Raw genomic sequence first — 13,244 nt, 5'->3', positions numbered from 1 at the left:
TTCCTTTGGATGGGAGGTCTCTCTTTGCTCACTATTCTGATAAGCAGGCAGCATATTTATGAGGCAATTTCTTGGGGGTATTTACATGGGTAACTGCTTTTCCCTCTTTCCAAGTGCAATGGGAATAAGTAAAGGGGGCCATCAGGGGGTCTGTTCAGGTAACTGCCCACCATCCTAATCAAGCAGGGGTTCAGAAGCATCAGGCACTCACCTATGGTGGACACTCACCTCTCGATTGTCCCGATCTGCCTGGACAAGGATCCCTTTAAAACAAGGCTCGATGTAATGGATGTAGTCACTGTACTGTAGTTGCAGAGGGCAGAGGGTACAGAACAGATATGATCAGTTTGGAAGCTCAGGAAACTCACAGGCTAACTTGGCACCTGTGTAATATTATCTTGGAGTACCTATGCTTCTGGCAGTTTTTCTGAGTAGAGAGAAGGGGGTACAGAGAACAGTGGGGCTTTAACTCTAAAAATTCTCCTCAAATCCTGGTCTTGGTCTTCTCAGATGGCTGAGTGATGTCCATCTCCTAGAATACACAGAGAACCTGAAGGCACTGAGAGAATTCCTTTGGTCTCCGCCCTTAGGACAAGACAAAGTGCCTTCCACAAGAATCCCAGAGCCTTCTAGTTCTTCTGTGTTCTGACCCCTCCCCAATGCCTGGGTATAGGCATTAGGAACTGAATTCTTTTACCTTTTGTCTTGCATTTATGATCAAGATCCTCTAGCTGTCAACAGGGAATGGGAAGGGGGGAAATGAATGACTACTGCCCTCTTTTTCTTAATCTCTCCATTTCCCTATAGTTAGAATTCAAATCTTGAAGATGTCTTTAATCTACTTCTGTTTAAATACAAGAGGAAGAGAAAGGGAGATGATGGTGACATGGTGGTAGGAGTGCAGGCAGATTCTAGGGCAAGTGCTGGGGTGTTCTTGGGGAATGTAGGGAACAAATGTTTCTCCTGCCTCTCCTCCCCAAAAGCAGGAGAAGGGTTGGGAGAAAGGTGGGGCAGGCTCTGCAGGAGGAGCACACTCCCACTCTTGTGGAAGACTGAGGCCTGTCCTTGTAACTGTCCTGTCACTGCTGCAGGTCATGTCTAGGGATGGAATGGTGGTGGAGCTGGGGAGGGCGAGGTCCAGGGGTGGTGTGGGTGGGTAAATGATGCAGGCCTCAGGGGAGCAATTCGGAGATGGGGGAGGGGCCCTTCTTATGCCTCCAGGATGAACATTTTGAAGTTAGACCATTTTGCCTTGGTATTTCTTTACTAGATATATAAATTCCATTGAAGACAAGCATTTTCAGCAATGTGACAGAATGATGGGGAAAGCTTTGGATCAGGTGCCTTCAAATTGATGCCCCCAAGGTGGCAGTCAACTCTGCCTCCTTGGAGGGCTGAACTGGTCTGCTCTTTCATTGCATTGAAAGCATTCTTCTGACTTGTTATCTTCCCATTTCTTTCTGCTTCATCCCTCTCCTTCATTATTTTTCTAGGACAGGAAGACCTATCCTGTCTAGAGCTATCCTCAGGAAGATTTGCCATGCAAGAAGGACCAAGGTCTGCTGGTCCCTTTCTAGCGTCCACTACCTACATTCCCCTTCTAATGTGTCTGGATTTGGTGGGACGAAGAAGATGGGGGACTGGGAATGTAAAAAGCAAGAGCGCAGGGCTCACTCATCCTAAGCATAATGGAGAGGCTGTTCCAGTGATGGGTACCAGTCAAGAGCACATGGATGGGGGTGAGTTAAGTATCTGCTCAGGGCAAGTGTCTCTTAATTTTTATTCTCAGACTCATCTGAGAAATTGATGAAATCTGTGGAATCAGAAAAGTGGATGCACACATTTTACACACAATTTCAGAAACTCTGTGGATCCCTTAAAGCCCACCCTTGGTCCAGTTTAGGTTAGAAGCCCCAGCTTCAGAGAAGAGAATCATTCTACAGTGTGAAGCATCAAGTGATTGTACGTATAGGTCATTCTAGTGCAGGCAGAAAGGTTTTTTTTTTTTCTGGGGAAAGCTATTCTAGAATAGGAAGGCACATTTACCGCAATGATATTAACAAAATCATTCTCCCCCAGTGTGTCCAGGATGGTGGAGATGGTGTGCTTGGCGATAGTCATCCGCAGCCCCTTCATGCTGCCACTCGTATCCACTACAATCACTATGTCCTTGGGAGAAGTAGCAGCTTGTATATACCTTTAACAGAAAGAAAGCACAGGCCAATAATGGGAAAACTAAAGCCAGAACAGCCACCCAACTGAATCTCTTGTTATTTCTATTCAGATTGTGGCTCAGGTGTACCCAAGGTTCAGGGCAATGATCCATCAATGCTAGCTTTTATCATGTCCCATAACCACTCAGCACAGTTCTAAAGCCATTTTGGGGTCAAAAGTTGGGACTGTGCTCATCTAATGGATGTATCAGGTGGGAGGAAGGTTCATTCCCGGTGGTAACCCTTGTCCTTTTTGTTTTGGACCAGCCAGGGTCCTGGAGGGACAGGCAGCAGGAAGGGAGAAAGCTGGATTTCACCCTCAGATTCCATTACAAATCTGCCAGAGGAGGGGTGTGAAGGGAGGGGAGAGTGTGGCAGAGGGTTGATTTGGAGACAGCTCAATGTGCTGGAAGGAGGTTTGGGGTAAGAAAGACAAATGTGATGAATCCTAGAGCAAGAGCAGCTGCAGAGAAGGGAAATACAGCTGGCAACTCTTCCTGCTTTTGCATTGGGTTCAGGTTCTACACACCTGAGGCCCTTGGCTGGTGGTGGGGGTTGGGCAGTGACTGGAGGAGAACTGGGCAGAACCCAAAGGTTATAAGAGAGATACCAGCACCAGACACCGTTCCCCTGGAGCTCTTACCAGCCACGATTTCTGCAGTCAAAGGCAATGACTCCATTCTCATCAGGCGTCCATTTGATGCCTGGGGAAATAAGGGCTGGTTCTTTTACCAGCTCAATAAAGAGCACTCAGTAAAGAGCACAGAATGTCCAGTTTGGCCACCCCCAAGGCAGGGCCAGCAGTGGACCTGGACAGCAGGTGTGGGACCACTAGATCACACCCTGTAAACTGAGGCAGCAGGCAAGGAGGAAGGGCAACTTATGGAGGGATACCTACCACCAACACTGCCCAGACCCAGAGTTGGGGTTACTTTTACAGGCCCCTCAAAATGTGATACCTGGGACCCATTTGTGACTGAACCTCACATCAAGTTGTAGAAGGGGAAGCTTGAAGGAGGTATGACAGTTAACATCCACTACCATCAGCAAAACATGGACAGAGCGATAAACAGCCAGGTACTCTGTTCTCTAGCTCACCCGCTTTACTCAGCTTAATTAAGATCGCTAGGAGAAGTGATTTGGCTATAAGACTGTAAGCTCCTTGAAGTCAAGGATTCCAGGGCCTAGTATAGTGTCTAACATAGTACCTAGCAGAGTTGATGCTCAATAAATGTTTGTTACTTGAATGAAAAATGAATGAATGAGTACGAAAGGTCTTACCTTGAGCACTCACAGAATGCTTTTGTCTTATTCATCTGATCAAAAACTTGGATAAATGTACACAATGCACAGATAACACTGACATGACCAATGATAGAATCTCTTTTGAAAGATTTTAATGGTTGGGAATAGTGAGTTCAAAATAAGGAGATTAAAAATAACAGGTGAAAGTGTAGTTGGTTATGTTTGGGCTACAAAAAAGGTTGTGTCAGTATCACGAATGTCTAGAAGCTCCAAGGGATCATCCTTTTCCATAACAGTTAGACTTCAGATGAGGTACACCCTCTGAAGCATTGCTTGTCTCAAAGGTAGGAGATGTTTTCAGTGATCATGCCCCCAAAACCAAACAAGTGAAAGCCGAGTTTCAAGAGTGAGAGGCAGGGGCCCGGGCAGCCAGGAGCCAAGGCCTGGAAGGAAGAAACAGGACCACAGCATGGTGACAGCTTGAGTAACAATGGCTCTTATGTAGACCTGAAGGCAGCTGTGAGAAGTAGGGCTTTCCAAAGGACACATTCCTATAGCAGAAGCACAGGTGTGGGGAATCTGATCCTTAGAACAATAATGAGGAGGAGAAACTGTGTCTAAGGTTCTCAGTTCTGAACCAAAACCTTGGAAGAGGGGTTTAGTGGTCCTGGTGGGGGTACCCTCAACTCCAAGAAGAAACAGAAGTGGTCCTCTTGGGGGGAAGCTTGACTCTTGAAATGGTGTGGTCTCACAGGTAAAGATTACCAAAAACACAAGAAACAGGCAGTGTGAGTGAGAGTCAGCAGAAGCAAGAACTATCAGCTGTATCCTCCCAAGGATTACAGGTATTGAAACTACCAAATACAAAGTAGAAGATAGCTATGTTGGAGAAATCATCAGGAAAAATAAATAACAAGAAGTGATTAGGAACAAAGAAACAGCCTTAAGAATATGGAACATTTTTCTAAATGTTGAAAAAAATGCATAACGAATTATGCAGACAGAGGTCTGCATAAGAGAAAATCCATGCATTTGAAAGATTCTCCCAGAGACTAGAATGAGAAGGTCTAATATATATCTGGCTGGGGCTGTAGAAAGAGAAAAGGGAGAGCGCAAGGAAAAACAATGGTCACAGAACTGATGTTGGCAAATGCTCTAGGACTGAGAAACAGTCTGAATCCATAGATCTAGAAGGCACAGCATATCCCAAGCAGGATAAATAAGATATCCACATGTAGACACATAGTAGTGAAACCGCATAACTCCGAGGGCGAATACATACATACATACATACATACCTTGAAAACAGCCAGAAAAGCGAGAATGCTTACAAAGGAACAGCAGTTAAATTGATAGCAGATTTTCACAACATCAATGGAAGTCAGAAGACAGTAGAAACACAGTTTTAAGGTGTTGAGAGAAAATAATTGTGAATTTAGAAATGCATTCCCAGCCAAACAATCATTAGAGAATACAACAGTTTTGATAGAGAACAACAGTGTTTTCTGAAATCTGCTTGGGGGTTTCTAGTTTCTCTGTGCTATTTCTCAGGGGTGTGTCATCAAATGCAGGCTTAGTCACTCCTCTCCAAAAAAAAAAAAAAAAAAAGACTTGGCCTTTTCTGTTTAAATGAGATGACAACAGGAAATGATTTGTGTAACTCCTAAGAATAAAAAAGGATGAATTAAAAAGCAAAACAAAAAAGTGGGGATAAAATAAAGCGGTTATAGATAAACAAAGCAGGAGCAATTTACCACCAAGAGACCCACCGGAAAGGAACTTCTGACATTTACTTCAAGAAGGAAAAGGATCTTGAAAAGACAGCTTGGGATGCATGAAGGAATGGTGGGCAAATAAAATAGTAAACAAAGAGTCCATTCCAAATAGGCAGGTCTGTCTCAAGTAACAGCATAGTATCTAATTTGTGGGGATCAAAAAAGGGATATATTACATGACAATAGAATGGAAGCCAAGGTGGGAGAAGTGGACGTAAGCACGAGTCCTAAAGCTCTTTTGTGACTGGAGGAAGAGTAAAAATATTATTTACTTTTAACATCATGTGTTAAGTATGCCTGATAAAATTTCAGGGGTAATTACTAAAAGAAACAGAAGGATAAGTTCTAAACTGATAGAAAAATAGAGAAGTAATGAGGGAAGGAGATATTTATCAAAAATGCCAATCTCTGAAAAAGACAAACAAAGGGGAAAGAGGAAACATAAAAATAGAAGAACCAATAAAAATTTTAAATATCATATAATAGCATGTTTACAAATTTCAATACAATAAATGTAAACAAGTTTAACTTGCCAACCAGTAAAAGACATTGTCAGTCTGGATAAAAATTGAAAAGCTATGAGCTATTTTCAAGACATATGATTAAAGGAAAATGACATAGATGGTTGGAAGTAAAAGGAGGCAAAAAATATGTATTACCCAAATACTAACCAAGAGCAAACTGGTATCACTCTGTGGATATGAGACAAAATAGGTTTAAAACAAAAAGCGTCAAAGGGACTAAAGAGAGTCAAGCAGACATAAATCAGCAAAGAAATAGAAAATTTAAACAATGCAATTAACAAGCTTGATTACCAACATATGCAGAATTTTTCATCCAACAATTAGAGCACACATATTCTTCTCAAGCACATATGGAATACTTATAAAGTTTGATGACGTACTTGATGGCATCTCAACTAACTTCACATAAATCAGTACCACATATGCCATGTTTTCTGAATGCAAATAAATTGAATTAGAAATTTATAATAAAAAGATAAGTATATGTGGAGAAATGGGAACGCTCTTGCACTGTTGGTGGGAATGCAAACTGGTGCAGCCACTCTGGAAAACAGTGTGGAGGTTCCTCAAAAAATTAAAAATAGATCTACCTTAGGACCCAATAGCACTGCTAGGAATTTACCTAAGAGATACAGGAGTGCTAATGCATAGGGGCACTTGTACCCCAATGTTTATAGCAGCACTTTCAACAATAGCCAAATTATAGAAAGAGCCTAAATGTCCATCAACTGATGAATGGATAAAGAAATTGTGGTTTATATACACAATGGAATACTACTTGGCAATGAGAAAGAATGAAATATGGCCTTTTGTAGCAACATGGATGGAACTGGAGAGTGTTATGCTAAGTGAAATAAGTCAGGCAGAGAAAGACAGATACCATATGTTTTCACTCATACGTGGATCCTGACAAACTTAACAGAAGACCATGGGGGAGGGGAAGGAAAAAAAAATTAGAGAGGGAGGGAGCCAAACCATAAGAGACTCTTAAAAACTGAGAACGATCTGAGGGTTGATGGGGGGTGGGAGGGAGGGGAGGGTGGGTGATGGGTACTGAAGAGGGCATATTTTGGGATGAGCACTGGGTGTTGTATGGAAACCAATTTGACAATAAATTTCATATTTAAAAAAGATAAGTATAAAATACTTACATATTTAGAAATTTTATAAATTAAAAAAATTTTTATATTATATATATATAGAGAGAGAATCCCAAATAAGCTCCATGCTAAGTATGGAGCCTGACATGGAGCTTGATCCCATGACCCCATGATCATGACCTGAGCTGAAATTGAGAGTGGAATGCTCAACTGACTGAGCCACACAGGCACCCCTATAATACGCTTTTAAATAACTAAAAGATCAAAGAAGAAATCGCAAGGAAATTTAACAATATTTAGAAGCAAATGATAATTTAAACACTACCATAACACAAAAAACACAGGCAATAACTTCTGTGTATGAGAGGACACAATCAATAGAGTGAAAAGAGAACCACAGAATGGAAGATATCTGCAAATTATTTATCTGATAAGAGGTTAATATCTACCAAATATAAAGAACTACAACTAAAGAACAACAAAAGCAAACAATCCAATTCAAAAATAGGCAAAGGACTTGAACAGACATTTTTCCAAAGAAGACACACAATGGCCAATAAGCAGGTGGGAAGATGCTCACCATCCCTAATCATTAAGAAAATGCAAATCGAAACCATGATGAAATACCACTCATATCCTTAAGATGGCTACTCTCAATTTTTTTTTTTTCACATGACAAGGATGGGGAGGAATTGGAACCCTTATGCACTTGGTAGAAATGTAAAATGGTATAATTACTATGGAAAACAGTATGGATGTTCCTCCAAAAATTGAAAACAGAATTGCTATATGACCCAGGAATTCCACCTCTCAGGTCATACCCAAAATAACCAAAACCAGGGTCTCAAGCAGGTATTTGTACATCTCTGTTCATAGTAGCATTATCCACAATAGCTAAAATGTAGAAGCAGCAGCTCAAGTGTCCATCTTCAGATGAATGAGTAAATAAAATGTGATCTATCATACAATGAAATATTATTCAGCCTTATAAAGGATGGAGATTCTGACATATGTTACAACATGGATGAATCTGGAGGGCATTACACTAAGTTAAATAAGCCAGGCATAAAAAGACAAATATTGTAGGATTCCACTTATACAAGATACTTAGAGTAGTCAAATTCAGAGAGATAGAAAGAAGAATGGTGGTTGCCAGAGGCTGAGAGGAAAAAGGGACGGTGAGTTATTTTTTCAAATTGGTAGAGTTCCAATCTTGTAAGATTAAGACAGCTCTGGAGATGGATGGTGGTGATAGTTGCAAAATATTATGAATGTACTTAATGCCACTGAATCATACACTTAAAGGTAGGTAGGATGGACTAATACAAATAATACTAAAATTTGTATGGAACAGCAAAAGACCCCCCAAATCGCCAAAGCAATCTTGAGAAAGAACAAGGCTGGAAGAATCAATTGCTCTGATTTCAAACTATACTACAAAGCTATAGTAACCAAAACAGTATGGCATTGACACAAAATAGACATATAGATCAATGGAATAGGACGGAGAGCCCAGAAATAAATTCACAATTATATAGTTAATTAATCTACAATAAAGGAAGCAAGAACATACAATGGGGAAAAGATGATTTCTTCAATAAATGGTGCTGGGAAACCTGGACAGATAAGTGCAAAAGAATGAAGCCAGACCACTTTCTTACACCATATAAAAAAATAAACTCAAAATAAATTCAATACCTAAATGTAAGACCTAAAACCATAAAATTCCTAGAAGAAAACATAGGCAATAAGTTCATCAGTCTTAACAATATTTTTTTTGGATAGGTCTCCTCAGCAAGGCAACAAAAATAAAAATAAAACGGGACTATATCAGGACACCTGGGTGGTTCAGTTGGTTGAGTGTCCAACTCTTGATTTCAGCTCAGGTCATGATCCCAGGGTCATGGGATCAAGCTCCGCATTGGGCTCTGCACTGAGCATAGAGCCTACTTGAAATTCTCCCTCATCCTTTCCCTCTGCCCCTCTCTCCAACTTGGGCTCACCTGTGGTCCTTCTATCTCTAAAATAAAAAAATAAGAATAAAAATGGGACTACATCAAAATAAAAAAATTTTTCAGTGAAGGAAATCATCAACAAAAGGCAACCTACTAAATGAGAGAAGATATTTGCAAGTGATATATAGTAAGGAGTTGATATCCAAAATATATCAAAAACACTTACAAAATTCAACAAAAAAACCAACGTGATTAAAAAATGTGCAGAGGACTTGAACAGACATTTTTCCAAAGAGATGCCCAATCGACACATGAAAAGATGCTCAACATCACTAATCATCTGGGAAGTGCAAATCAAAACCATAGTAAGATACCACCTCACACCTGCCAGAATAACCATTATCAAAAAGACAAGAAATAACAAGTGCTGGTAAGAATATGGAGAAAAGGGAACCCTTATGCACTCTCGGCGGGGAATGTAAATAGGTGCAGCTACTCTGGAAGACAGTATGGAGGCTCCTCAAAAAATTAAAAACAGGACTACCATACAATCCAGCAATTCCACATCTAGATACTTATTTGAAGAAAATAAAATGCTAATTTGAAAAGATATATGCACCCCTATTTTCATTGCAGCACTCTTCACAATAGTCAAGATATGGAAGCAACCCAAGTGTTCATCAATATGTGAATGGATAATGAAGATGTGGTGTATATATACAATAGGATAGTACTCAGCCATAAAAAGAATGAAATCTTGCCATTTGCAAAGACATGGATGGAGCTAGAGAGTATTATGCTAAGTGAAATAAGTCAGAGAAAAACAAATACCATATATGTGGAATCTAAAAACAAATGAACAAACAAAAACCAGAAAAAGACTCATAGATACAGAGAACAAACTGGTGGTTGCCAGAGGGAAGGGGTTGGGAAATGGGCAAAAGAGGTGAAGGGGATTGAGAGGTACAAAGTTCCAATTATAAAATAAATAAGTCACAAGTATGTAATGTACAACATAGGGAATATAGTCAATAATATTGTAATAACTTTGTATAGTAACAGAGGGTAACTAGACCTTTCTAGGTGATCATTTCATAATGTATAAAAATATTGAATCATTATGTTGTATGCCTGAAACTAATATAATATATATCAATCATAATTCCATTTTATAAGTTAGGGTGGCACATTTTATGTTATATGTATTTTACCATGATTAAAAATTTTAAAAACCACTACTAACTGCACCTGTGAGATGCAGCAAAAGTGGAGCTTCTAGGGCCAAGGTATTGCCATAAATGCTTATTTTAGACATAAAGAAAGGCTTAAAATTAAAGCTAAATGTCCAATTTAATAAGTTAGAAAGAAGAACAGTAGAACACACTCAAGGAAAGGGAAAACAGGAGATAAGCTCAGAGCTGAAACAGATGACTTGGAGAACAAAGATGCAATAGAGAGCAGTCCACGAAGACAAAAGATGATTCCTACCTAACAAAATAGAGAAACCAGTGGCAGGATAATGAAGAAAAAAATGAGTAATACTATAGATAAAAGGGGACATAATTATAGATACAGCAGGGATTAAAAAGATGATAGAATAATAGCTTCCTGGAAATAGTTTTGAAAACCCAGATGAAAGGGATGGATTCTTAGAAAAAGAATTTTACCAAAGTAAGAAGAAATAGAAAATCTTATGAGTCTTGCAAGTATTAAATATATTGAAGTGGTAATTTAAAATATCCCCATAAAGAAAACATCAGGTCTATATGGTTTTATAGATGAATCCTAACAAACTTTTCAAGGAAAGGATCAGTCTAACTTATTTAAATACTTCTAAGAACCAGAAAAAGAAGGAATACTTCCCAGTTTATTTTTTGAACCTACTATAATTTTGAAAACCAAAGACAGTATAAGAAAAAAAATTTACAAGACCATTTCACTCATGAGTGCAAAAAAATCCCAAACAAGATCATTAATAAACTAAATCCAGCAATGCACAAAAGACTAATTTACTATGATCAAGTTATGTTTTCATATCAATGTAAGGATGGATTAACATTGGAAAAGTTAATAGATAATTAGACAAATGCCATAATAGGCATTCACAGAAGAAGAAATACATACAATACATGACATATGAAGAAAGAGATACTCAGCTTCACAACTGATCAGCCAAATGCAATGCCAGACCAGTGAAATACCATTTTATACTAAAGGGTTATTAACAAAATCTTTTAATGTTTAACAATACCCAGGATTTCAGAAAATGTGGGTCAACAGACTCTCTTATTCATGACTGGTGGGAATATAATTGGTACAAGTATTTTGGAGAACAATTTTGCACTTTCTTGTCATAGTTGAACAGTCACATATCTCATAACCTAGCAATTCCATTCCTAGGTACATACCCAAGAGAAATTCTCAGAATATGTCTCAGGAGACATGTATAAGAACATTCATAGCAACACTGTTCTTAAAAGGAAAAAAAAAACAGAGAAGAAAAACAAAAAATTGCAAACAACCCAGATAGGATCAGGAGGATGAATAAACTGCCATATTGGCCCACAAGAATATGATATAGAAAAAAATGACAAAGTACATATGTGACATATGTGACAGTCCAGATGAATCTTGCTAGTATAATACTGAATGAAAAAGCAAACTCTGAAAGTCTATACTCAAAACCAGTTTAATAAATTTTAAAAACAAGCAAAACAAAACAATATATTGTTTAGGGAGATGTCTGTGTGTTTGTAAAAATGATATAAAACTAAGCAGAGAGCCAAAAAAGTCAAATAGAGGGATAAGTTCAAAGTGGAGAATAGTTGTTACCTGGTCAGTTGAAGGGGGTGAAATCAGGGAGAAGTCAGAGGGGCAGAGGCCAGAGGAGGAGCACATAAGTAAATAGAGGTTTGGTAACATTCTAGTTTTTGCGTTGGTGATGTAAATACAAGCATTCACTGTATTATAAATAAAAATAAAAAAACACAGAAATAGGCCTGCATGGACCCATGAGAACAGTGTACCATGACCATGGATTATGGTCACCCCAATACTGTGCACCTAAGGGCTGATATATATCTATAAATGTGGGTGCGGATGTGAGAAGTTGCCTCCCCTCTTCATAGACTGATGGGCCATATCTGGACTGTTTTGTCTGCACACAAGTTGATGTCTCTGGATGTGGCAGAAATGTGCAGGAATTGGACCCTGAAGAAGACCTGAGGGACATGTGAGTTGTCTTCAAGCATTTTAAGGGCTGTTCTAAGGAAGAGGGATGAGCTTGCTTGTTGAGGCTGCAGAGAGCAGAGAAAGAAAGTGACTGGTTGTGGATTTGGGCAGAGAAACAGGGGCATGCTAAAACCCTGTGTGTGAGTTCTAAGATCCCTGTGTCTTCCTGCAGAAGAATTAGCTTTTCCAGCCTGGGGACACAGAAGGGTCTTTTAGGACTTCTGATTTCCTGTCTCAGAAAAACAGGGCAACTTCAAGACTTTCAGGAGTGTGCTAAAATATAAAAATGGGTTGGAGTAAAATGCAAACCTCGTGGTAGATGTTTCTGTTTTCTACTTTTATTGATGGACAAGGGACTTTTCCCGTGCCATCTATTAAGTTTGCCACTAATCACATACTAACTGGTGACACTTTGTGCATTGCTGTTGAAAACTTCAAGTGAATATGCTCCATTTCTCCAATTAGAATGTAAACTTCTTAAGATCCAGAATTGTTTTATCTTCCTTTGCATGTTCCACAGTGATTTTCATAGGACAAGAGTTTAATGTGGGCATTTTGTGATTAGTTACCATGGTGTTTGATAGTTTCATTCATTCATTCATTCATTCATTCATTCATTCAACAGCTATTTATTGTAAATGTGCTTATCATGTTGTGAAGGGTGTCAAAATGTGGGTTGGAGATGCTTTTGGACAGGAGGGGTGTCCATTTACTGGGGATCTGAGTGCCAGGGCCCATCTTCAATGTCTTTATTGCCTTTGTCCCAGAAAAGCTCAGAAGACCACGGAGATGCCTCCTGATATCCCTACCTGGATAGATCCTGAAGAATCCAGTGGAGCTGCCAAAATATTGCCATGTCAGTGTCGGGTCTCTTTGGAAATTCTCCACAAAAACAGTGTTCAAAGCTTCAGACATGTAGACTCCATTTAAAATGTCTGGGTCTAAAAGTTGAAATTATAGAAAGAACTGCAGAGAAACTAAATCAGAAGAAACAGTGACCATCTTTCACCTGCCAAACACACACGCAGCCTGCAGTGCTGTTGTTTACAACTTTCTGCTACATTGCATTTGGCGAGCCACACTCACACCCTCTAATCCAGGAATGCTGAGTTTTCTTCCAGCCGAAACTGGCGTAGAATACTTTTTCTTGTTCTCCCCAGTCAAGGAGGTTGGAGAATCAGATTAGACTCCTCAAGTCTTC

The 13,244-nt window shown here is 39.4% G+C and overlaps 1 protein-coding gene across 1 annotated transcript in view; it reads right to left on the bottom strand.

Annotated features, from left to right (window-relative positions):
• The window catches only part of CACNA2D4 (calcium voltage-gated channel auxiliary subunit alpha2delta 4), a 111,624-nt gene that overhangs the window by 84,462 nt on the left and 13,918 nt on the right, over positions 1-13,244 (bottom strand). Inside the window, exons 6-9 of the mRNA XM_047866840.1 lie at positions 12,853-12,984; positions 2,857-2,917; positions 2,047-2,197; positions 229-303 (exon numbers count right to left, since the gene is read on the bottom strand). Coding sequence (XP_047722796.1) covers positions 229-303; positions 2,047-2,197; positions 2,857-2,917; positions 12,853-12,984 — 419 coding nt within the window. The remainder of the gene's footprint in view (positions 1-228; positions 304-2,046; positions 2,198-2,856; positions 2,918-12,852; positions 12,985-13,244) is intronic.

The sequence above is a fragment of the Prionailurus viverrinus genome, chromosome B4 (genome assembly GCF_022837055.1).
Source record: "Prionailurus viverrinus isolate Anna chromosome B4, UM_Priviv_1.0, whole genome shotgun sequence".
Taxonomy (NCBI): domain Eukaryota; kingdom Metazoa; phylum Chordata; class Mammalia; order Carnivora; family Felidae; genus Prionailurus; species Prionailurus viverrinus.
Note: the sequence above shows the minus strand (reverse complement) of the source record. Positions and strands in the feature narration are given on the sequence as shown.